Source organism: Choloepus didactylus, chromosome 10 (genome assembly GCF_015220235.1).
Source record: "Choloepus didactylus isolate mChoDid1 chromosome 10, mChoDid1.pri, whole genome shotgun sequence".
NCBI lineage: Eukaryota > Metazoa > Chordata > Mammalia > Pilosa > Megalonychidae > Choloepus > Choloepus didactylus.
In genome coordinates, this window is record NC_051316.1 from 100,276,199 (window position 1) to 100,304,041 (window position 27,843).

Consider the following 27,843-nt stretch of genomic DNA (forward strand, 5'->3'; position numbering starts at 1 on the left):
TCATTTGAAGAAAGCAATCCCTCTTCTGTGAAGTATCCCCAAAGCCGATTTCATATCTCTGTTCCTCAGGCTGTAGATGAAGGGGTTCAGCATGGGAGTCACCACTGTGTACATAACTGAAGCAATTACATCCTTGATTTTGGAACTGTTTGCTGAAGGAAGGAGGTAAACAATGGCAAGAGTCCCGTAATACAGAAACACCACCGACAGGTGGGAGCCACAAGTGGAAAAGACTTTACAAATCCCCTTGGTGGACGGGACCTTCAAAATAGTGGCCCCAATGCGGATATAAGAGCCCAAAATAGCACTCACTGACAGGATAAAAAACATTCCTGTCTCAGTGAAAATGACTAGCTCATTGAGAGAGGTGTCTGAGCAGGTCAGCTTCAGAAGAGCTGTGAGAGCACAGAAGTAGTGGGGGATGGTATTGTCAGCACAGAAGGACAGTTGGGCCAAGAGCAGAGTGTGCACCAGGGCATGGGCACAAGCGAGGAACCAGCATCCAGCCACCAACAAGACACACAGCTCCTCCCTCATGATGGTGGTGTAGTGCAGTGGGCGACAGATGGCCACGTACCTGTCATATGCCATCACTGAAAGAAGAAAACTGTCAACACCAGCAAACAATATGTAAAAATATATCTGAGAAATGCACCCCACATAGGGAATGGATTTGTGTTGAGTCTGCATGTCCATCAACATCCTTGGGGCAGTGACAGATGACAAAGAGACATCAGTGAAGGCCAAGTGGCTGAGGAAGAAGTACATGGGGGTGTGGAGGCGAGAGTCCAGCCTGATGAGCAGGATGATGAGCAGATTCCCCAGCACCGTGGTGAGGTACATGCCCAGGAAGAAGGTGAAAAACGCGCCCTGCTGCTCTGGCTGGATGGGGAGCCCCAGGAGGAGGAATTCAGACACGCTGCTCTGGTTCTCAGTAGTCATGCTGCTCCTTTCTCTCTTGGAATTTAAGAGATGCAGGAAATGTCAAGGACCTAAAGATAGTGAGCATGCCCATAACATTGTAGTAATGTCCTTGTGGAATAAAATTATTGATTTTTAACTACACTTACGTTTATCACACTGTTGATACATGAATCACAAATTTCACCCATTTTGCCTCTAATAGTGCATTAAGACCTCACAATAACCATGGATGGCAGAGAATTAGTTATTTATTCAACCAATATTTATTGAATTACAGCCTTATCCCAGATCATACACTAAGCCCTGAATAGTGAACAAAAATTGCAGTCTTTATGTCTGTGTGCCAGGAACTGTGCTCTTCAAATTGTATGTGTTTCCTCATTTAACCTTCAGAGAAGCATTTTGAAGTAGGAATATTTGACCCCATTGAACCCGTAAAGAAACTGAATCTAAGAGAGCTGAAGTCACTCCCTATGGTCAAAAAACTTGTCAGGGCTAGAAAAAGATTGGGTCTGAGATTGACTTACAGCAGGCACTGAGAACATGATCCCTGCCCAGTCGTGGAAATGCACAGGAACCTGTTGGCCCTTGGAAGAAAGATGTCCACTACTGAAAGAGAATTCAAGAAATATTTAATAAGAATCAACCAGAAAACCCATATGTGAGTCAACCTAAACCCATATATTAATTACACACACACACACACACACATACACACACACACACACACACACACACAGTTAACTGGCTGATTTAGGAATTCTTGCCACTTGTGACAACACAGTAACTCTGTGGCTCAGTTACCCACAAGTCACATAAACACAACACAAAATAATACACACAAATATTGGACACACAGCACACAAAAAACAGCACAACCACACGTAAAACAAATCCTGGAACAGACACAAGACAAGTATAAAACACATGCAAACACATATCACATGTCCATAACTCATACTCCCTGTCTAGACACCATAAGGAGGCTCACATGAACTAACCAAATGTCTCATGCATCTCACACAAATCATACAAGGAACCCAAAATTGCACGTGTGCCTCTTCACATTTAGGCAACAAATGACACACTTGGTCACGCACATGCACCCTCATATTGGATGAGGGATTCCAGCCCCACAGACTCCACACAGGCAGGTGAAGGTGGTCAGTGTGTGGTCACTTGGGCCCCACTCACTCACAGACACAGTCACACAGTCACTACCTACAAACAAATGAATGGTAAATACACAAACACCATCAACAAACACACACATCTCACATACATGCAAAAAAATCTCATAAAAAACAGAAGATCTCACACACCGACATGACTGACTAGACTTTTCAAGCCTTCTCTCTTCTGTCAACTATAGGAAAAGTCAGAAAATTGTGTTCCACTTAGGAAGCACGTTGATCTTCCTTCAGATTCCACACTCTCATTTACTTGGCTACGATGTCTCTCCAAAGATGCAAAAGTGGGAATTATTGAAGGAGAACAGGCTAACTATTTGGGATCAATGACAATGATTAAGAGACTCTAATCATGCACACAAGTGGTACACTTCCTTAATTGGGCCTATTTAGAATGTTTGATCTGGGTCAAAGAGGTGAAAAACCTGGCTGTGAGTCAGCTATATATCACACACACCATCACTCACACACACACACTCAGTACACAGACTCACCACACACAGACTAAACTGACAAAAAAATATGCATATACCTATATTACGCTTCCAAAAAAAAACCCTATTTAGACCCAACAAAAATACATAAGCAAAGCTATAGTCACACAGAGATACCTTGTCCACTGATAAATTCCCAGCTCTCTGAGCTGTGCTAGTCCTTGGTAACCTCAGACACTTTCTGATCCACTTTCCTTGGTCCTCCACTTCTGTTGATGATGCCAGGAGCAAAAGATTAAGTGAAATACTCTGTGAGCCCTGACCTCTGTATCTCTCTGTGTATGACCTTGAGCTCCAGAGTAATGAGCAGTAGGTTACCTTTTTACTAACCAGTGAGGACTCAGAAAAAGTTCCTGAGCTCCTGGCAAAAGAAATAATCTAATAGGCTAATTGCCTCCAATTCCCATCAGCCCCTGGGGAGGAGCCTGGGCAGGGACTGCGGAGACTGGACTAGTGGAGCCTCCAGAGAGGTTGTCTCAATTACGAAGGACACCAAGGGCTTCTCTGCCTGCACACAGTTCCACTGAAAGCAGGAATGGCTCAGGCATCATCCAACTTTGATGTAGCCCATGCAGTGGGTCAGAAAAATCTGGAATTGTGTCTGTACAATGCCAGTCATTAATTGTTGGTCTTGAGCAAGAAAGCAACTTCTCTCAGCCTTGTTTCAGTACCTCAAAATTGCAGACAATAATAGTATTGTCATCTATGACTTTATAATTAAATGAAGTAATGCCTACTAAGGCACATAATTACACATTAAGCTTAATTCTGATTATAATAATCTTTCAATCGACAAAAATTTAATTCTATACATATGTAAATAAAATTATTGATACTGAATAAATGACTAACTTAATTCATTTTTAAAATCTACAGAACTTAATAACCACCTATGCCATCCCTACCAAAGACCTCAGTTGTCCATAAAGACCAATACATTATGTGATTAAGATTTCAGTGGATCCACCAATCTAATTTTACTCCACCTTGTTTTACACAATTATTTGAACCTACAGTGGCTAGACCGCTGGCTATGTTCCTTTCTGGCCCTATGAAAATTGCCATGTTTACAGGATCCTTCTCATGGTTCTGTCCTCTCCAATTTACCCAATCCTCAGCCGCCAACCTCCAGATTAAATCATACATACATTCTACCCTCCTGTTGGGGACACATATCTTTCCCATGGTCCAAGTAGTTTAATCACCCTAGGACTGATATTGTATACTTTACTCCTCCCCATAACCACCACCACTCAGAGAATAGCACCAACTGCACACAGTAGGGACACATCCATTTTAAGACTCTGAAACTAGCCCCTGACATCCAGAGACAACACTGGTGTCACCTCTCAATCTCAGCCTAGTTCACAGGGCATTTTATTTCTCCATCTCTGACCTCCTGTGTCAGGGAAAGAGGGAACTAATAGAGATTTAGGACACTCTTTTTAGTGTGAGTCGCTGTGCTAGTTTATCTACATACAACTTGGCCAAGTCACTGAAAGTAAGTTGCATAAACAATTCTACAGTCACTCTGAAAATGCTAAAATGTAAGTTAAGTAGGAAATTAACTAGGAAATAATAGTAAATGTTCTACTAATGTTTCACTAACAAACAGTAAGCATGCATTGTGAAAAGTTGGCAAAATCATCCTAATATATTTTAAGATAGAAGTAAGATTTGAAAAGATAAGATGAACTCAGTAAAAAAGTGAAAAGTCCCCATTCCAAATACTGAAACATCAGTAATCAAAATGAAAAATGATTCATTAAAATACGCATTTTAAGAAATCTAAAACTTTTGCACTTTTGAACGAAGCACGCAGGAACCGGAAGTCAGCGAGGAGGCAAGGCCATGAGAGCCTGTTGACTTAACTTGGGAGATGAACAGCCCTAGTCTCCTTGTGGCGGGAGGGAGATGGAGATGCTTTCCAGTTCCGCTGAAGTCATTGCTGTTTCAGACACTACATAATTCCTGCTGTGGGGAAAAATCCACTGCAACTAATAAAATTACTCCCAACATTGCTTTTTGTGACGAAAATACAAAGGAGTGTGGAAATGAACTTGACAAACTCCTCTCTTCAGAACAGCAGGCTACCATCTTGCATGTCCTGAATACAGCATCTGATAAAGAACTTGAAGCTTTCAAATTGCTACATGGAAGAAAGTCCATCAATATTGTACAGTACAGAGAGAAGTTTGGGCCATTTCAGAATTTGGAGAGTTTAATGAATTTGCCCTTGTTTCAGTATAAAACTATCATTCAAATTTGTAACTCCATTCTTTGTCCAGAGACAAGAGGGAAAAAAAGAAAATCACAGGAAAATCAGCTCTTGGGAAAGCTCCTCAGACCAGATATAGGAAGAGAGAGACTAAAGGCAGTTAATAGTATCATATCAATTGTTTTTGGTACTCGAAGAATTGCCTGGGCTCACCTTGATTGCAAATTGATAGTACTGGACTGGCAACAAGATGAATGTTGTGGATTATTGAAAGGAACATACCCATCATCTGTCTATTTAGAAGTGATTTCTTCAGTCATTTCAAAGATGCCTAAAGCTGATTTCTATATTCTGGAAAAAACAGGACTTTCAACTCAGAACTCATCTCTGTTTCCTATACTGTTGCATTTTCATATCATAGAAGCCATGTTGTATGCTTTATTAAATAAAACATTTGTCCAGGATGGCCAGCATCAGGTGCTAAGCAGGAACAGAAATGCAGTAGGGAAGCACTTTGAACTGATGATCACTGACACATGGACTAGTGGAAAAGAACTAGTGAAGCAGTTTCTCTCAGAGTCTGTACTGAAGGCAGAGCCTTGGGTATTCTTCCCATTGGATAAAGTAGTCCGCTACAGGCAGATGTTTTCATCTACTGAACAAAACAGAGTAGAAGAGTTATATGATTCGTTATTACCAGCTATTGCATTCTATGAGTTAGCAGTTTTTGACAGTAAGCCTTAAAATTCTGAGGTTAATGCATCACCAGTTCTTATGTTATATTAATTTTATATTTATTAGCCCTAAAATTGTAAAATCAACTGTTTGGGAACTTCCATGTTGATGCAGGAGAAAACACATTTGAGTGTTGTGATTTGAAGCTATATGTGCCCCAGAATAACATGCTCTTAAACCTAATCCATTTCTGTGAGTATGAACCCATTTTAGGTAGAATCTTTTTGATGAGGTTACTTCCGGTAAGGGGTGGCCTGGCCCACCTCAATCAGATGGGTCTTAATACTATTACTCAAGTTCTATATAAGCAGAATGAAATTCAGACAGAGAGAAAGCCACAGGAAGCATGAAGCTGAAAATCATAACTGGGAAGTGAAGGGAGACCAGGAGATGCTGCTATGTTCCTTGCCATGTGACAAACTAAGGACCAAAGATCGTCAGCGGCGAGCCCCAGAATGCTATGGTCTTCAGGAAGAATGCATCACCTTGACGATGCCTTGATTTGGACTTTTCCCTAACCTTAAACCATAAGCAAATAAGCTCCCATTGATTAACCCAACCCATTTCATGGTATTTGCTTGAGCAGCCTAGGAAACCAATGCAAGTATATTTTAGATGTTTTAAAGTCAGACTTTAGATGGTTGAATAGCCAAAGCTGTTGTGAGACGCTGTGCCTTTTAAGTGTATACAATAAATGCCCCCAAAACTAGAAAATTATATCCCCTTAAAAGCAAATACCATATATACTAAGGATTTGCATCATTATCATATTGTGTAAACAGGGAATAATGATTATTCTGGGTGGCACTCCTTGTAGGAATAAGAGCTAAAGATAATTGTTAAAAAAAAAAAAAAAAAAGTCTAAAGCCGTCCACAACCACTGAATTTCAAAAATTTAAGCATTCCTTAAGTACCCCTGTACATAGCCAATGGAATATGTTTTCTAAAAAGCCTTTTGAAATACTTACTAAAACCAGAATGTCCAAAGTGTTTCCCTCTCTATATATTCTATTCAATTTACTAAAATTTTGTGGGAATATTTGTATCAAAATAGTGAGAGACACTAGTGGATAGCATCTTTTTTTTGCAGCATTTATCCCTGGTGTTTGATCAGGATACAATTAGAGAAGTGTCTTAGTTTCCTGGGTGCTAAAATAAATATCATAAAATGGGTAGGCTTCAACAAAGTAAATATATTTTGAGGCTAGGAGAAGGCCAAAGTAGAGCTGTCATCCCAGCCGTGCTTTCTCCCAGAAGTCTGTGGTGGTCTGGGGCTGGCTGCTGGTGATTTGGGAGGTCCTTGTCTTTTCTCTCATGTGATATTTTCCTCTCCTTTCTCTTCTAAGTTGTCTTGACTTCCAACTTCCTGCTCCTCTCCTTGGCTTTCTCTCTCTTACTAAATTTCCTCTGCTTGCAAAGACTCCAGGGATCTGATTAAGACCCATCCTGTTTCAGGTGGCCAGACCTTAATTAAACTAACGTCTTCAAAAGTTCTTTACAATGCTATGAAACATAGTTTGTCTGGTAGTAATGAACACAATCCAGATTTATTGATTGGGCTTAATGTGGTATATCTTTTGCCAGACTATTATCTTTATTGTACTTATTCTTTTATACAAGGAGATAAATATGTATCTCTTATAATAACTGATAGGGTCCAATTATCTAATTTTGTTGTCATGGTTGTGGAGGAAAAACACCTTGGATGGAGTTCAGCAAATCAAGAAACAATTCCTAGTAGCTCTATGAGAAAATTTTATTCATAATATTAGTCTTATACCTCTTCCTATGCCCTAACTACCTTGGGTTTCCTTGGGTATCTGGAAGTTGGTGATAGTAGCTAATTTTTGATACATAACTAGATGTGTAGCTAAATAAAATTTATAATATTCCAGTAGGGCAAAGGGAGCATGATTATTGGTGTTAAGGTACAATTAGTACTCTTGGGTCTCGTAGGTGTGGCTATAAATAAAACGTTCCTCCATTGTAAAATGGTTTCAAAGACTCATCAGGCATTCAACCAAGATGGCAGCATAAGATGCTCCAGGAACCATTTCCCATAGAATTTTTGAACAACTAGCAAAAATGGCAGAGCAACCCTCCTCAGAACTCCAGAAAAAGAGTTAAAGGTTTCTAGTAACTGGATGAGTGCCGAATCAAGAAAATGAAACTTAAAAAAATACATATATGAGGAGCTCCTAGCACCTTTGTGGACCCTAACTTACCACCAGTCACAATGCCATGTGGAGCTGCCTGCACTCTTCTGTGGGCTCCTGGCCCTGTTCCCGAGGGAGCAGAGTAACACCTATGTGCATACCAGGTTGCCTGCATGTTGGTGCCAATTATTGTGTGACAGCTCAAAATACTGAACTAGGACACTTGTTTCAAGCCCACCTTTCCAAAACTTGTCCTGCAGGCAGAAGCACTTGGGAGAGCTAAACCTCTTAAGAAACAAATAGGTCAAAGCAGCCTGGGGCAAAGGCTTCCTTGTTAATCATACAATGGAGTACCTGGAGATTATGGGAGTCTATTTCAGAGGGAGTCAAAGGGCATTTATATACCTTTCAGAGGGGGGAATTGCTAAGGCCATGATTGATACAATGTATTATTAATCACCAATAAAAAGTAATGAAGGTCTTATACATGCAACAAGGTTGATGATCTTTAATACATGATGTTGAGTAAATAATCCAGACACAAAATGAGAAATATTGTATGATGTCAATGATATAACATGATTAGATTATGCAAATTTGTAGAGTCTAGAACAAGAATACAGGATAATTTGGGCCAAGGTGGGGTAGGAACTGGAGAATTAATGCTTGAATGGTACAGACTTTCTGTTTGGAGTGATGGAAGGGTTTTGGTAATGGATGGTGGTATTGGTAGCACAACATTGTGAATGTAATTAACAACACTGAGATATGCATTTGAATGTGGTTAAAAAGATAAATTTCAGATTATACTATTACTAAAATAAAAATTTTAAAAACCACAGAACTGTATAACACCAAGAGTGTGTTGTTAATACTATAATTATAACAACATGGTTTCATCAATTGTAACAAAAATGCCATGCTAATACACTCTGTTAATATGGAAATTGTGTTTGTAGATGTGGGGCATATGGGAGTTCTATATTGCTGCATAAATTCTCTGTATATGTGCAACTTCTCTAAAAAAAAAAAAGAACTCAGATGCATTTAGTTCCTTATAAAGTTTGCTAGACATAAATACGATGATAAATAAGAATGCATGAACAATAGGATGCTATCTTTCAAGGAGTAAAAAGAGTATTCAAACAGGCAGAGAAGGAAGAAAAACTGGAGAAATTCTCAGTAAACTGACCAGAAGGTATCAAATTGGCCACACTTGCTAATGTTCCCTGAAGCAGGCCAGCTGGGGCATTAGGGAAAATGATGGATTCTCTGAGAAATCCAAAGAGATATCTGTATAGATTATTTCTGTAATGTCTGCCAGTGTCTTTTCCTTGGCACTTCCAGCTGACATAAGATATGACTGCACTGTTTCCCACATTAGAATTGCTCAGTGTGGAGGATGGGAAACCCACCTTTAAAAATAGGTAAGAGGATTAAATGCAGTAAAACACATCACCTACTTAGATTATCTGGCATTTAGTAAGCCTTCATTAAATATTAGTTGCTTTGTTGTTATTATTACAGACACATTACTTTCTCCTGCTCACACATACCTTTGGTCTCATGGCCATTGAGGTTCAGCACAGCTCTATGGTATTCAAACCAAAAAGTAGGAGTAATTCTTGACTTTTGTCTTTCTCTCATGCTCTCTCAATTCTTCAGCAATATCTGTTAGTTCTAACTTCCAACTACATTACCATCTCCGCTACACCCATCATAGACTGAATGACCACCATTTCTTAGCTGCACCACTGTGGTAGCTTCTCAGATGTTCTCCTTCCTTCCACACATGACCCTTTTCCAACTGTCTATTCTCAACACAGCAGCCAGGATAATCCTTTTTAAAGCTGAACTATGTCATTCATCAGTGGAGAAACTTCAAGTGCTTCACAAATAATTCACAGGAAAAAACAAATTGCAAGGCTTATAAGACCTGCTCTCCTGTTAGCTCTAAAATTATCTCTACCTACTTTTTACCTCCTCAGTCCAATCCAGTCACTCTAACCTCCTTTCGGTTCCTGGAGCTGGCATTCCCTCATAGCTGGCACTCACTCATCTCAGCAGCTGTGAGGTTATTTTTCCACTGCAGGAATATTCTGACTTCAGATATCCTCAAGGCCCACTACCCTACCACCTTCAATTCTTTGTTCAAATATTACCTTCTTGATAAGCCTATCCTCATTGCACAACCAAAATTGCAACTTATTCCTATTATACGTAACATCTTTGCTGAACCTGTTCTTTTTATATTTTTAACTTTTTACTTTTTTTGTACTAGCACATATACAACTCAAAATTTCCCATTTTTATCCACTTTCAGGTGTACAATTTAGTGATATTAATTGTATTCATTATATTGTGCTACCATCACAAACATACATTGCCTGATGTCATTCATCATGAAATCTGCACCCTTTAAGCAATAACTCCCTATTCCTCTTACCACCTGCCATAATTTGCCAAGGCTGCCATGACAAACACCACAAGATGGGATGGTTAACTACAGGAATTACTGGTTCACAGATTTGGAGGTAAAAAGTCCAAAATCAAGGCATCACCACATCCCTGCTTTCTCCTGAAGTCTGTAGCACTCTGGTTCAGGCTTCTGAAAATCCTTGGATTTCCTGGTCTTCAACCTCTGCCTCATGTCTCAAGGCACTCTCTCACACTTTTGTCTTCATTTCAGGTTTCCCCTGATTTTGGTTTCTGAATTTCCTCTCTTATAGGCATCAGGAAATACTGATTAAGGCCCACCCTTGTTCAGTTTGACCACATGTAATAGGAGTTCAGAAGATCTTATTCACAAAGGAGTCCACACCATAACTGATAATACACCTTCAGAGGGACCTATGCACAAATGCATGCACACCTAGGAAAGCAGATGAAGACTAAGAACAGGACATAATTCAATATATCACACCTCCTGACCCTTAGTAAACTGTAATCAACTTTCTTTCTCTATGAATTTATTTATTGTAAGTATTTCCTGAAGTCAGATCAAACAATATTTGTCAATTTTTGTCTGTCTTATTTTGTTCAGCATGAAATCTGTACCTTGATGTGCACAACAGCATTATTCAAAATTGCCAAAATGTGGAGGTGACCTAGTTGTCCATCAACAGAGGAATGGACAAACAAATGTGACATATATATAAAATGGCATATTATTCAGCTATAAAAAATAATGAAGGGAGGACATCATTAACATGGCAACATAAACCATGACTATAAACTTCTTTCCAGAGATTCAATGCAAAAAAAAAAAAAAAAAAACAGGGAAACAAAAAGGACAATTCTGAATTGTTTGAAACTCTGGGGGAGTATATAGACTGGAGAATGACCCTGCAAATACCAAACTGAAGGAAGAGAAGAAGTATCAGGTAGGAATTTCTGCCCCAGACCAGCCAGTTTTCTCCCCTCCCCTTAACTTCATCTTGGTATGGGAAAGGCATGGAATCAGCAGATGGGACCCCTCCCACCAGGGACACAGACTACAAAATCTTTCACAGCAGTGAGACATACCTCCACCATTTGAAGACTCAGGAGACAGGAGAGGTGATTTCAAAGCCTAGGTCAGTGAGGGACAAACAGACTGAGAAAATGTGTACAGAGACTGCATTTCCAGCCCTGGGTCTGAAAGCCCTCCCCCACCCTTGAGGGAAGCAGCAGCAGGTGGCTGTTTCCTTGCCTGAGGCATAGCTGGAGTACTGGGTCATTAAGGGAGTCCTCTGCCACAGGTGGAGCCCCACATTGAGGCAGATTTTGGCTGGCAAAGTGAGGGCATAGGGATCCCACAGTTTCAGCTCACTTGTGTAGACACAGCCTGAGTTCAGAAGCAAAGCAGCCTCTGAGGTTGATTAAGTTACTGAACAGCTCCATCTGCTGGACAGTCTGGAAGGTGCAAGAGAATAAAAACACTTAAAATTATGCTCCAGACTGTTTCTAGGACCACAGGAGCTGGTCTGCATGCTCTGCATGGAAACCTGGCCCTGTTTCGGATGAGTAATACTGACAACCCAACTGTTAAAGCAGGGCTCTAAAACAAATCCAGGTTCTCTTGACTGGCAAAAAACAGAACACCACTGGAAGTTGGCAGATTTGTTTTATAACCCACAGGGAACTTGCTGGGGTGCCCAGTGCCTACCTCCCATCCCTGTTGCAGGCCACTGTGGGCACCTGATTTTTGGGGGGCAAAACTGGGGGCAGTTCTTTGTTGCTCAGACGTGGCCCTCTCTCTAGCTAAGCCATCTTGGCAGGTGATATCACTGCCCTCCCCTCTACATGGGATCTGACACCCAGGGGAGTGAATCTCCCTGGCAACGTGGAATATGACTCTCGGGAAGGAATCTAGACCTGGCATTGTGGGATGGAGAACATCTTCTTGACCAAAAGGGTGATGTGAAAGGAAATGAAATAAGCTTCAGTGGCAGAGAGATTTCAAAAGGAGCCAAGAGGTCACTCTGGTGGGCACTCTTACACACAATATAGACAACCCTTTTTAGGTTCTAATGAATTGGAATAGCTAGCAGTAAATACCTGAAACTATCAAACTACAATCCAGAATCCTTGACTCTTGAAGACAATTGTATAACAATGTAGCTTATGAGGGGAGACAGTGTGATTGGGAAAGCCATATGGACCACACTCCCCTTTGTCCAGTGTGTGGATGGATGAATAGAAAAATGAGGGAAGAAAAAAAAAAGGCACCCAGTGTTCTTTTTTACTGTAATTGTTCTTTTTCACTTTAATTTTTATTCTTATTATTTTTGTGTGTGTGGTAATGAAAATGTGAAAAATTAATTTTGGTGATGAATGCATAACTATATAATGGTACTGTGAACAACTAATTGTACACTTTGTATGATGGCATGGTATGTGAATATATGTCGATAAAATTGAATTAAAAATTAAAAAAAAAATTAGGGAGCAGAGCCAATCTGACAACTGGCCAGTGAGAGAAACAAAGAACAGATAGAGATCAAAGACAACTAACAAGAAAACCCTAGACAAAAGAGAGAAAATTACCTCCAGAATAAACTAATCAAGAAAATCAGATGCCTAGACAGCAAAAAGTCACAATTTGCACCAGGAAACATGAAAATATGGCCCAGTCAAAGGAACAAACTAATACCTCAGCTGAGATTCAGGAGTTGAAACAACTAATTAAAGACGTTCAAACAAACATTCTAAATCAATTCAAAAATCAAATCAATGAGTTGAGGAAAGATATGGCAAAAGAAATGAAGAATATAAAAAGATATTGTGTGAAAATGAGGAAGAACTCAAAAGTTTGAAAACACAAATTGCAGAATTTATGTGAATGAAAGGCACAACAGAAGACATGAAAAACACTATGGAGACATACAACAGCAGACTTGGGGAGGCAGAAGAAAGGATTCATGAACTAGAGGACAAGACATCTGAAATCCTACACACAAGAAAACAGATAGAGAATGGAAAAATATGAGCAGGGTCTTGGGGAACTGAATGGCAACATAAAGCACACAAATATATGTGTTTTATAGGTGTCCCAGAAGGAAAAGAGAAAGGAAAGGGACAAAAAGAATAGAGGAAATAATGAATGAAAGTTTTCCAACTCTTATGACAGGCATAAAATAGCAGGTCCAAGAAGCACAGTGTACCCCAAACAGAATTAATCCAAATATATCTAGTCCAAGACCCTTACTAATCAGATTGTCAAACGTCAAAGACAAAGAGAGAATTCTGAAAGCAGCAAGAGAAAAGCAATCCATCATGTACAAGGGAAGCTTGATAAGACTAAGTGCAGATCTCTCAGCAGAAACCATGGATGCAAGAAGACAGTGGTATATATTCAAGATACTGAAAGAGAAAAAATGCCAAACAAGAAACCTATATCTGGCAAAACTGTCCTTCAAAAATGAGGGAGAGTTTAAAATATTTACAAATAAACAGACACTGAGAGAGTTCATGAGCAGGAGACTGCCTCTATGAGAAATACTAAAGGGAGTGCTACAGACAGATACGAAAAGTCAGGAGAAAGAGGTTTGGAGAAAGGTGTAGAAATAAAGATTAGCAGTAAGGGTAACTGAAAGGGTACACAGTTTATCAGGTGATAGAAAGGGGGTAGAGATTAGGCATTTGATGGTGAAGGAGTATAGAATGTTCAACAGGATTGATTGTATAGATCCAGAAATGGATAGTACAACACTCTGTGATGGTAGCACAATATTCTAAGTACACTGAACAAAGATGAGTGGGAGTACAGTTGAAAGAGGAAGACTAGGGGCATGTATGACACCAGAATGAAAGATAGATAATAAAGACTGGTACTGTATAACTTAGTGAAAACTAGAGTGGTCCATGATAATGCTTAAATGTACAAATATAAGAATGTTTTGACATGAGGGAGAACAAATGAATGTCAACTTGCAAAGTATTAAAAATGGGATGGTATACGGGAAAAATACAATCAATGCAAATGAGTCTATAGTTAACAGTAACATTGTAATATGCTTCCATTAATTTTAATAAGGCAATATACCAAAGCTAAATGTCTCTAAGAGGGGGATATAAGGAAGAGGTGTGGGATTCTTCGTGGTAGTGTTGTTGTATGAACTGTTTATTGTATTTTATTTTTTTATTTTTATTTTATTTTATTTGTCATTTTTTTCTTTTTCTTTTTTCTCCTCTTCCTCTTTCTTGCAGAAGAAATGGAAATGTCTTCATATAGATTGTGGTGGTGAATGCATAACTACGTGATTATACTGGGAACCATTGATTGTTTACCCAGGAGGGAATATCTGATGTGTGAATAAAAGTGTTTAAAAAATAAACAGAGGGATACAAGTTCTGGAGAAAATGGGAAGAGAGGGATGTACCTATTCACTCTTGGTGGGAAAGTAGAATGGTGTAGCCCATCTGGAGGGCAATGTAGTGATTCCACAGGAAGCTTAGTATGGGGTTGCCATATGGTCCTGCAACCCCGTTATTGGGTATATACTTGGAAGAACTGAGAGCAGGGGCACAAATGGGCATTTTCACATGGGTGTTTATGGTGGCAGTATTCACAATTCACAAAGGATGGAGGTGGCCTAAGTGTACATCAACTGATGAACAGAATGACGAACTGTGATTTATACATAAAATGGAATATTGAATGGCTACAAGAAGGAATGAAGTTGTGAGGTATGAAACTAGGGGAATGGACATGGAGGACAGTATATTGAGTGAAATAAACCACAAATGAAAAGACAAACATTATAATGCCTCACTAACACGGACTAACTATAATGTGCAAACTCTGAGAATTGAATCTGAGAGCACAGGTTATCAGGGGAAGGCTTATGGTAAAGATTCCTAGATTGTAAGCTCTTATAGCAGTTGCATCTATTCCTGAGTTGTAATGGTTATTTCTAAATTCTGAGATGCTGAGCTCTTTGTGTATAACCTGGTTGGTCTCTGGAACTTTGGATAAAGTGTGACACCTGAGACTCAGAGACAGAATTGGCAGCTATGAATGGCAGCATTACCTCATACAGCAAATGGTAAAGAGGCTGAAAAAGAGATCAGACTTCAATTAGAGATATGAACGAAATGGACTTGGTTAGGACTAAAGTAAACCACACTAAAGGGTAAAGAATGATACTGATGATGTTTTTAAACTTCAACTTCTGTGTGAGACCAAAGGAAGAGATGTTTATTCTGTGCAAAATCTATATTTTCTGTAGCACACTATCAAATTTAATTTGTATGGTCAATTTGTTCAAACACCATAATTACATGTAACTTTGAATAGGGAATGAGATCTAGTTAGTTTGTTCAAGTTAGTGTGAAGCCCTGAAACATCCTAAAGTATTTTGGGCAGAGAATAAAGATGCATTTGAAAAGCCCCCTTTAGGGACTGGGGAAAAAATGTGGAAATAATAAACCTCCCACCTGGGGAATTCCTGATTCTTTCACAGCGTTGGGGACTACCAATTAAGAAGGCTGAGACCTCAATCTTGGGGCTTGCCCTTATGAAGCTTGTTACTGCAAAAGAGAGGCTAACCCTACTTAAAACTGTGCCTAAGAGTCACCCCCAGAGAACCTCTTTTGTTGATGAGATGTGGCCTCTCTCTCTAAGCCAACTCTGCAAGTAAACTCACTGCCTTCCCCCCTATGTGGGACATGACTCCCAGGAGTATAAATCTCCCTGGCAATGTAGGACTTGACTTGTGGGAATGAGCTTGGCCCTGGCATCATGAGTTTGAGAGAGACTTCTTGACCAAAAAGGGGAAGAGAAATGAAACAAAATAAAGTTTCAGTGGCTGAGCGATTTCAAATGGAGTTGAGAGGTCATTATGGCAGTTATTCTTATGCATTATATAGATAGCCCTCTGTAGTTTTTAGTGTATTGGGATAGCTAGAAGGAAATACCTGAAACTGTTGAACTGCAACTCAATAGCCTTGATTGTTGAAGACGATTGTATAATTTTATAGCTTACATGGTATGACTGTGTGATTGTGAAAACCTTATGGCTCAAACTTCCTTAATCCAACATATGGACACATGAATAGAAAAATGGGGACAGAAATTAAATGAATAATGGAAAGAATGGGATGTTTTGGGTGTTCCTTTTTGCTTTAATTTTTCTTCCTATTTTTTTTTTGGAGTAATGAAAATGTTCAAACACTGTGGTGATGAATGCACAATGATATGATGATATTGTGAACAACTGATTGTACACTTGGATGACTGAATGGTAATGTGAATATATCTCAATAAAAAATGGAAAAAAAAATGAAGTTCTCATACATGCAACAGAGATGAGCCCTGATGACATCATGTTGAGTAAAATAAGCCTGCTGCTTTTTATATGGCTTAAATACCATGATTTCTACTGATTTATTATGTTTGTTTTCATTTTTCCCCACTAAATAAAGGCTCTACAAAGCAAAAGTGTGTTTGATTCCAATTTGTGCATTTATAGAAATATCAGGGACATGGTAAATAATTGTCAAAGAATAAATCACTGGTATACATTTGGCTTTATCTTCCTTGGAAGTCACTTTTGCAGTTGGGCATTAAAAGATAATTCATTTTCACAGTCTAGAATTATCAGGCATTTTAGGCTATCCCTAGAAAGTCTCACACAGAGAAAAAATACATTTTACAAGGTTTTGGATTTCAGTAACAGGACTGACTGCTCTGTACTCCTCTAATGGATTCTTCTCACAAATACAATCAAATTTAAGGATAATAAAGCCAAAATCTTTGCAAAATGTTTATATTTTAACAATTATCAAACACAACACATTACCTAGCAAATGCATTTAAAAGGTATAAGCATTTCTGAACACCACTACCTTAAACACTTGAAAGTACCTTTAATTCCTATAACTAAAAAAATGAAAGACAAAGTGATGGAGAACAAAAATTCCGATTGTTATCCCATTTACATAAAAGATACACATTATGATTCAGCATTAAATTTCAAATTACCCATTTCATAAGATGTATCTAAAATAATATTCTCCAAATCTTGAAACAAACTCAACTATAAGGATCCAAATGAAAATACATTTTTTCTAAATCAATACAGGTATCACATTATGTTGAAAATTCTTATCTTTTCATTATGGCATCTGTAACTGAAGGAGTTAAAAGATGTAACATGTAAAATGTGACCTATAAACTTAGTCTAAAATTGTTTCACTTCTTAAAGAGGGAACATATAATTCCGATGCACCATTTTCCTTCAGAAAAAGGGCATGTATGTATTTTAGTGTCATAGCAAGCCATTCATATCTCTTCCAACACATAAGGCACTTCCTTAACAGGAACAGGAATATTTTTCTCACATTTGATGGAAATGAGAGTCACTGGCAATGCCAAACAACGAGGGTTATCTGAGAATGAAGGAACAATGACTACACGTAAACTAAAGCAGTTGGTTTTGAAGATTGTCACAGATTTTCTGTGAATCTGCAGGTTTTGAATTCTGTGGATTCTAGAAAAATGGGAAAGAAAATCTAAGCAGGGACAAAAAAGAGGAAGGGAACATTGAAAAGGACAGTTTGGAGTGTACCAGAGACAAGAGAAGACATATTTTGCTACATAAACCATCTCAAACGAGTGGCTGGAACAATCATTTATTTACATATAGTTCCATTGGTTGACAGTTTGGCTGGAGCTGGGCTAGACAGTACTCTGCTCTGGCCAGGCACACCTGATCTAAGTAGGGGGGGGACACGTGTCTGCACTCACCCATCACTTCTGGGGACTGGCTGATGGCTTCCTAGGATATCTTGTTTCTCCTGCATTGGCCTCTTATCTTCAGCAGCCTAGCTTGGGCTTTTTCGCATGTTGCTCCCAAAGTCCAAGAACTGCTGAAACAGAATCTTCAAAGTCATTGGAGGCCTTGGCATGGACCTCTTGCTATATCGCTTTCAATAAATCTGTTGGTCAAAGCAATTCACCAGCCCTGCCCAGATTTAAGGGGTGGAGAAACAACTCCACACTTGAAGAAGTGTGCAAAGTATTTTGGAGATTTTTGCAATCTACCGTAATCACATACACTATTTTACAAGGAGGAATCCTGGGCATCACTAAGAGAATTAAGAATATGAACGCTAACTGTCACTTGACAAAAGTAATCGCCCTTCTGTAAAGGATCCCCAGAGCTGATTTCATGTCTCTGTTCCTCAGGCTGTAGATGAAGGGGTTCAGCATGGGAGTCACCACTGTGTACATAACTGAAGCAATTACATCCTCGAATGTGGAACTGTTTGATAAATGAAAGAAGTAAACAACGGAAACAGTCCCATAGTACAGACACACCACAGAGAGGTGGGAACCACACGTGGACAAGGCTTTTCAGATACTCTTGGTGGAAGGAACCTTGAAGATGGTGGCCCCAATGCAGATATAAGAGCCCAAAATAGCACTCACTGATAGGAAGGAAACCATTCCTGCCTCAGTGAAAATGACTAGATCATTGAGGGAAGTGTCTGAACAGCTCAACTTCAGGAGGGCTGTGAGAACACAGAAGTAGTGGGAGATTGTATTATCAGAACAGAAGGACAGTTGTTCCAAGAGCAAAGTGTGCAACAAGGCATGGGCAGCAGAGCAGAGCCAGGACCCAGACACCAACAAGACACACAGCTCCTCCCTTATGATGGTGGTGTAGTGCAGTGGGTGACTGATGGCCATGTACCTGTCATATGCCATCACTGCAAGAAGAAAACAATCAACACCAGCAAACAGCATGTAAAAATACATCTGGGAAATGCAGCCCATAAATGGAATGGATTTATGATTAGTTTGCATGTCCATCAACATCCTTGGGGCAGTAACTGATGAGAAAGAGACATCAGTGAGGGCCAAGTGGCTGAGGAAGAAGTACATGGGGGTGTGGAGGCAAGAGTCCAGCCTGATGAGCAGGAGGATGAGCAGATTCCCCAGCACCGTGGTGAGGTACATGCCCAGGAAGAGGGTGAAGAACGCGCCCTGCTGCTCTGGCTGGATGGGGAGCCCCAGGAGGATGAAATCAGACACACTGCTCTGGTTCTCAAAATTCGTGCTGCTTTTTTCTCTCTTGGGAATTCACAGGGAAATATCAAGAACCTGAAAATAGTGAACATGACTATATCATTATAGTAATATCCCTTTTAGTATAATTTTTTTATTTTTTATTTTATTTATTTAGTAAAAAATTTTTTATTTTATGTTGTTATATGAATCACAAGTCTCTCCCATATTGGCTCTAATGATGCATAAAACCTAACATTAACCAGCAAAATTTAATTTCATGTAAACAAGAGGCCATTTTTGCTTTATTCAATAAATAATTATTATCACCCTTATCCCAGATGATACACTAAGCACTGAATAGAGAACAAGATATGCAAAGTCTCCTTGTCTATGTGCCAGGCCCTGTGCTGAGTAATTTGTGTGTATTTCCTCCTTTAACCTTAATCGGCATTGAGAAGTAGGAATAGTTGATCCCCTTTACCAGTGAGGAAACTGAATTGCAGAGAGCCAAGGTCACTCCCTAAGAGCACAAAAACCTGTGAGGACAAGACAGAAGATTGGGCCCAGACTGACTCACAGCAGTCACTGAGCTCTTACGCACTGGAACATGGTCCCTGCCATCTGGGGGAAATGCACAGGGACCCGCCTGCCCCTAGAAGAAACATGGCCACTGCTGCCAGACAATGAAGGACATACCTTTGTTGTGAAATCAACCAGAAGCCCCTAAAACACACAAGAATTACATGCAAACACATAAGCTACTGATTTGGGAATCCCAGACACCTGTGACCAATAGGAACTATGGGGTTCAGTTACCCACACGATCATATAAACACAACTCATAAATAATGCCTAAGATGGACACGCAGCACAAAGGAAACAATACAACCACACACAAATACTAATACTGGTACAGTCACAAGGCAAATATAAAACACATAATTTACACATTCACATATGACATATAGATGACTCATTCTCTGAGTCTAGGCACACACGTACAAGCACACATGAATAAACAGAAGTATACAGTGTCACATGCATCACAACAAAGTCATACAAGAAACACACCCATTGCACACACACATATGCCCCTTTACATTCAGGCAACAGAGAACTCACATGGTCACACACATACACCCTCACTAGGGGTGAGGCCTCCCAGCCCCACATACTCCACACAGGCAGGTGAAGGTGGTCAGTGTGTGGTCACTTGGGCCCCATTCACTCACAGGCACGGTCACAAAGTCACTACCTATAAATAAATGAATGGTAAAAACACAGATGCTATCAACAAACACAGACATCTCATATAAATGCAAATGTATCTCATAAAAAAGAGACCTCAGAAACCCATATAACTGAGTAGACATTTCAAGCCTTCTCTCTTATGCTAATTATAGAAAAGTCAGAAAATTGTGTTCCACTCTGTCTTCCTCCAGGTTCCACACTCTCATTTACTTGGCTATGATGTCAACACAATGGTAAAAAAGTGGAAATTATTGAAAGAGTACAGGCCAAATATTTGGCATCAATGACACTGATTAAGAGACTCCGATCATGCACACATGTGCTATGCTTCCTTAATCGAGCCTATTTGGAGCTGTATGATCTGGGTCAAAGAGGAGAAAAACCTGGCTGTGAGTCACTTACATATCACACACACCATCACTCACACACACCATCACTTACACACACACACACACACACACACACACACACTCACCACACACAGAGACCGAACTGACTAGGAAAATATGCATATACCTATATTACCCTTCCAAAAAAAAAAAAACCCATTTAAATCCAACAAAAATATATAAGCAAAGCTATATCACACACTATATCGCCTATATCACACACTATATCACACACTATATCGCCCACTGATAAATTCCCAGCTCTCTGAGCTGTGCTAGTCCATGGTAAACTCAGGCACTTTCTAATCCACTTTCCTTGGTCCTCCACTTCTGTTGATGATGCCAGGAGCAAAAGATTAACTGAAATACATCATGAGCCCTGACCGCTACATCTCTCTGTGAATGACCTTGAGCTCCAGAGTAATGAGCAGTAGGTTACCTTTTTACTAACCAGTGAGGACTCAGAAAAAGTCCCTGAGCTCCTGGCAAAAGAAATAATCTAATAGGCTAATTGCCTCCAATTTCCCATCAGCCCCTGGGGAGGAGCCTGGGCAGGGACTGCGCAGACTGGACTAGTGGAGCCACCAGAGAGGTTGTCTCAGTTACAAAGGACACCAAGGGCTTCTCTCTGCCTGCACAGAGTTCCACGGAAAGCAGGAATGACTCAGACATCATCTGACTTTGATGTAGCCCATGCAGTGGGTCAGAAAAATCTGGAATTGTGTCTGGACAATGCCAGTCATTTTTTGTTGGACCTGAGCAAGAAAGCAACTTCTCTCAGCCTTGTTTCAGTACCTCAAAATTGCAGACAATAATAGTATTGTCATCTATGACTTTATAATTAAATGAGGTAATGCCTACTAAGGCACATAAGTACACCATAAAGTTAATTCTGATTATAATAATCTTTCAATCTGACAAAAATATAATTCTATACAAATACATACATACAAATATAATTAATGACATTGAATGAATGACTAAATTAATTAATTCTTAAAATCTACAGGACTTAATAACAACCTATGCCATCCCTAACAAAGACCTCAGTTGTCCACTAAGACCAACATATTATGTGATTCAGATTTCAGCAGATCCACCAATCCAAGTTTACCGCACCTTGTTTTTTCATTCAGTTTTATTGAGATATATTCCCATACCCTACAATCATCCACATTGTACAATCAACTGTTCACAGTACCATCATATAGTTGTGCATTCATCACCACATCAATTTTGAACACTTTCATTAATACAAAAAAAGAGAGAAAAAATAGAAGTAAAAAAGAACACCCAGAACATCCCATCCTCCCCATTGCCCCCATTTTTCATTTAATTTTTGTCCCCATTTTTTATTCATCTGTCCATATACTGGATAAAGGGAGTGTGAGCCTCAAGGTTTTCACAATCACACAGTCACACCCTGTAAGCTATAAAGTTATACAATCAAGAATCAAGGCTACTTGGTTGCAGTTAACCGTTTCAGATATTTCCTTCTAGCTATTCCAATACACTAAAAACTACAAAGGATAATCTATACAAAGCACAAGAAAAACGTCCAGAAGGACTTCTCCACTCCATTTGAAATCTCTCAGCCACTGAAATGTGATTTTGCTTCATTTCTCTTCCCCCTTTTGGTCAAGAAGCTTTTCAATCCCACGATGCTGATGCCAGGTCCAGGCTCATCCCTGGGAGTCATGTCCCACATAGGGGGAAGGGCAGTACTCCACCTCATTTTACACAATTACGTGAATCTACAATGGCTGTACCACTGGCTGTACTCCTTTCTGGCCCTGTGAAAATTGCCATGTTTACAGGATCCTTCTCATGGTTTTCTCCTCCCTACTTTACCCAATACTCAGCCCCCAACCTCCAGATTAAATCATACATGTGATCTACCCTCCTATTTGGGCCAGATATCTTTCTGGTGGTCCAAGTAGTTTAATCACCCACTCAGAGAATAGCACTTACTGCACACAGTAGGGACTCATCAATTTTAAGATTCTGAAACCAGCCCCTGACATCCAGAGAGAACACTGGAGTCATCTCTCAGTCTCAGCCTAGCTCACAGGGCATTTTATTTCTCCATCTCTGACCTCCTGTGTCAGGGAAGGAGGGAACTAATAGAGATTTAGGGCACTCTTTTGGTGTGAGCCTCTGTGCTACTTCTTATACAACTAGGCCAACTCATTGAAAGTGAATGAGTTGCATAAACAGTTCTACAAATTGTCACTCTGAAAATGCTGAAATGTAAGTTAGCTAAGAAATTAACTAGGAAATAACAGTAAATGTTCTACTAACGTTTTACTAACAAACAGTAAGCATGCTATGCAAAAAGTTGGCAAATCATCCTAATATATTTTAAGATAGAAATAAGGTTTGAAAAAATCAGATGAACACAGTAAATAAGTGAAAACTCCACATTCCAAATACTGAAACATCAGTAATCAAAATGAAAAGTGTTTCATTAAAATAAATGCATTTAAGAAGTCGAAAGCAGTCCATGACTGCTAAATTTCAAAAATATTCCTTATGTGCTCCTGTGAATACCCAATGAAATGTGTTTTCTAAAGAGCATTTTGAAATATAAAACCTACTAAAACCAGAATGTCCAAGGTTTTTCCCTTTTTAGATATTCTATTCAATTTACTAAAATTGTGTGGGAATATTTGTTTCTGTATAGTGAGAAATATTGGTGGATAGTATCCTTTCCTTGCAGCATGTATATCTGGTGTTTGTATCAGGACAATGCTGGCCTCATAGAATGAGTAGGGAAGTGTCTCAGTTTCCCCTTTGTTGAAAAAGACTTCAATAAAGGGAATGTATTTGGGTGTAGAAGAAGGCCAAGGTAGAGCTATCATCCCAACTGTGCTTTCTCACAGAAGCCTGTGGTGTTCTGGGGCTGGCTGCTGGTGATTTGGGAGATCCTTGTCTTTTCTCTCACATGTTGTTGTCCTCTCCTTTCTCTTCTAAGTTCTCTTGATTTCCAACTTTCTGCTCCTCTCTGTGGCTTTCTCTTTCTGTTACTAAATTTCCTCTGCTTGCAAAAGGCTCCAATAATATGATTAAGACCCATCCTGTTTCAGGTGGCCAGATCTTAATTAAAATAACGTCTTCAAAAGTTCTTCTTTACAATGCTATGAAACATAGTTTGTCTGGTATTAACACACACAATCCAGATTTATTGATTAGGGTTAGCATGGTATACCTTTTTCCATTCTTTCACTTTTTTTCCACTTATTCTTTTATACTAGGACATAAAAATGTATCTCTTATGGTAACTGGTAGGCCGAATTATCTGATTTTATTGTCATCGTTATGGAGGGAAACACCTTGGATGGAGTTCAGTAAATCAAGAAATACTTCCTGGTAGCTCTATAAGGAAATATTATTCATAATATGAAGTTTATACTCTTTCCTATGCCTGAAATGCCTTGCGTTTCCTTGGGTACCTGAAACTTATCAGTGATAGTAGCTAATTTTTGATAAGTAATTAAATTTTTTGTATAGATAAATAAGGGTTTATAATATTCCTGTATGGCAAAGGGGGCATGATTCTTGCTGTTAAGACACAATTAGTACCCTTGGGTCTCATAGGTGTGGCTATAAATAAAATGTTCCTTCACTGTAAAATGATTTCAAAGACTCATCAGGCAGTCAGCCAAGATGGCGGCATAAGATGATCCAGGGATCCACTCCTCCATAGAATTTTTGAACAACGAGCAAAAATGGCAGAGCAACCTTCCTCAAAACTCCTGAAAAGAGTTAAAGTCTTCTAGTAACTGGATGAGTGCTGAATCAAGAAAAAGCAACTTCAAAATATACCTATATGAGGAGCTCCTGGCACCTTTGCTGAACGCTACTCACCCTGCCCTAGTGCGTGTGGCGCTGCCTGCACTCCTTCGTGGGCTCCTGGCCCTGTACCCAAGGGAGCAGAGTAACACCTATGTGCATACCAGGGTGCCTGTTTGTTGGTGCCAATTATTGTGTGGCAGCTGGAAATACTGAACTAGGACACTTGTTTCAAGCCCACCCTTCCAAAACTTTCCCTGCAGAGAGAAGCAATTTGGGGATAACTAAACCTCTTAAGACACAAATAGGTCAAAGCAGCCTGGGGCAAAGGCTACCTACTTAATCATTCAATGGAGCACCCTGGAGGTTGTGGGAAACTATTTCAGAGGGACTAAAAGGGGCATTTACATCCCTTTTGGTGGAGGAATTCCTAAAGCCATGATGGCATACAATGTATTATTAATCACCAATAGAAAGTAATGAAGGTCTTATGCATGCAACAAGGTTGATAATCTTTAAATACATCATGTTGAGTAAATAATCCAGAGACAAAATGAGAAATATTGTATGTTTGCAATGACATGAAATAATTAGATTATGCAAATGTATAGAGTCTAGAACTAGAATACAGGATAACCGGGGCCAAGGTGGGGTAAGAACTGGAGAGTTAATGCCTGAATTGTGCAGACTTTCTGTTTGGAGTGATGGAAGGGTTTTGGGAATGGATGGTGGTATTGGTAGCACAACATTGGGAATGTAATTAACAACACGGAGATATACATTTGAATGTGATTAAAAGGAGAAATTTCAGGTTATACATGTTACCAGAATATAAATTTTTAAAACCACAGAACTGTAAAACACCAACAGTGAACACTAATGCAAACTATAGATTGTTTTTAATACTATAATTATAACAATATGGTTGCATCAATTGTGACAAAAGTACCAATTAATGTACCCTGTTAATAAGGACATTGTGTTTGAAGAAGTAGGGTATATTGAAGGTCAATACTTGCTGCATAAATTCTCTGTATGCATACAACTTCTCTAAATAAAAAAGAACACAGATGTATTTAGTTTCCTTTTAAAATTTGTTAGACATAAATGCTATAATAAATAAGAATGAATGAACAATAGGCTGCTATCCTTCAAAGGATATGAAAGAGTATTCATACAGATGGAGAAGGAAGAAAAACTGGCAACATTCTCAGTAAACTGACCAGAAGGTATCAAATTGGCCACACTTGATAATGTTCCCTGAAGCAGGCCAGCTGGGGCATTAGGGAAAATGATGGAGTCTCTGAGAAATGCAAAAAGATATCTGTATAGATTAACTCTGTAATGTTTGCCAGTGTCTTTTCCTTGGCACTTCCAGTTGACATAAGACATGACTGCACCGTCTACCACATTAAAATTGCTCAGTGTGGAGGATGGGTAACCCACCTCCAAAAATAGTTAAGGGGATTAAATGCAGTAAAACACATCACCTACTTAGATTATCTCACATTTAGTAAGCCTTGATTAAATATTAGTCATTTTATTGTTATTATTACAGACACATTACTTTCTTCTGCTCACACATACCTTTGGTTTCATGGCCATTGAGGTTCAGCACAACTCGATGGTATTCAAACCAAAAAGTAGGAGTAATCCCTGACTTTTATCTTTCTCTCAACTGCTCTCAGTTCATCAGCAATTCCTGTTAGTTCTAACTTCCAACGATGTTACCACTTCCACTGCTCCCAGCATGCACTGAATGACCACCATTTCTTAGCTGCACCACTGTAGTAGCTTCTCAGATGTTCTCCCTCCTTCCACACATGACCCTTTTCCAATTGTCTGTTCTCAATACAGCAGTCAGGATAATCCTTTTGAAAGCTGAACTATGTCATTCATCTGAGGAGAAATGTCAAGCACTTCACAAATAATTCACAGGAAAAAATCAAATTGCAAAGCTTATAAGACCTGCTCTCCTGTTAGCTCTAAAAGTATCTCCAACTGCTTTTTCATCTTCTCTCTCCAGTCCAGTCACTCTAACCTCCTTTCTGTTCCTGAAGCAGAGCTGGTACTCACCCATCTCAGCAGTTTTGAGGTTATTGTCTCCACTCGCTGGAATATTCCTCCTTCAAATATCCTCAAGGCTCACTACCTTAATACCTACAATTCTTTGGTCAAATATTACCTTCTTGATGAAATCTATCCTCATTGCGAAACAAAAATTGCAACATATTCGTATCATTTCTGATGTCTTCGCTGAACTTGGTTTATTTTTTTAATTTTTTACTTTTTTTGTACTGGCAAATTTACAACTCAGACATTCCCATTTTATCCACCTTCAGGTGTACAATTCAGTGAAATTAATTATATTCACTGCATTCTGCTACCATTGCTAATATATATTGCCTAATATTTTTCATCATGAAATTCTGCACCCATTTAGCCTTGACTCCCCACTCCTCTTACCCCCTGCCATTATTTACCAGGGCTGTTATGACAAAAACCACAAAATGGGTTGGTTAACTACAGGAATTTCCTGGCTCATAGCATGGAGGTAAGGAGTCCAAACTCAAGGCATCACCAAGACCTTGCTTTCTGCTGAAGTCTGTGGCTTTCTGGTCCAGGCTTGTCGAAATCCTTGGGGTTCCTATTCTTGAATCTCTGCCTCGTGTCTCATGGCGCTCTCTCACCCCTTTGTTGTCTTCAATTCAGGTTTCCCCTGATTTTGGTTTCTGAATTTCCTCTCTGATAGGCATCCAGAAGTACAAATTATTAAGGCCCACCCTGATTCAGTTTGACTACATGTAATAGGAGTTTAGAAGATCTTATTCACGAAGGAGTCCACACCGGAACTGATAACAGACCTCAAAGAGTCCTATTTACCAATGGGCGCACACCTACAAATGTGGATTAAGATTAAGTACATGTCTTTGGTGACATAATTCAATCTGCCACACACCCCAACCCTTAGTAAAATGTGACCAAATTTCTTTCTCTATGAATTTTTTTATTGTATTTCCTAAAGTCTGACTTATTGTCAGTTTGTGTCTGGCTTATTTCACTCAGCATGAAATCTGAACAGTAATGTTCACAGCAGCATTATTCAAAATTGCCAAAGGTGAAAGCAACCAGTTGTCCATCAACGGATGAAAGGACAACCAAAATGTGGCAGATACATACAATGGCATATTATTCAG

The 27,843-nt window shown here is 39.3% G+C and overlaps 2 protein-coding genes across 2 annotated transcripts; one reads left to right on the forward strand and one right to left on the reverse strand.

The window, feature by feature from the left end:
• LOC119545316 (olfactory receptor 1J4-like) lies at nt 1–26,855 on the reverse strand. Its single transcript, XM_037850814.1, has 3 exons — nt 26,832–26,855; nt 18,766–19,277; nt 1–943 (listed from the first exon to the last, which is right to left on the reverse strand). The coding sequence occupies exons 1-3, from the start codon at nt 26,853–26,855 to the stop codon at nt 1–3; spliced, it is 1,479 nt and encodes a 492-aa protein (XP_037706742.1).
• On the forward strand, nt 4,488–5,570 carry LOC119505469 (transcription elongation factor, mitochondrial-like). The gene has a single exon (XM_037798264.1). It carries the CDS (start codon nt 4,488–4,490, stop codon nt 5,568–5,570), a length of 1,083 nt encoding a protein of 360 aa, XP_037654192.1.
• Nucleotides 26,856–27,843: the final 988 nt, after the last annotated feature.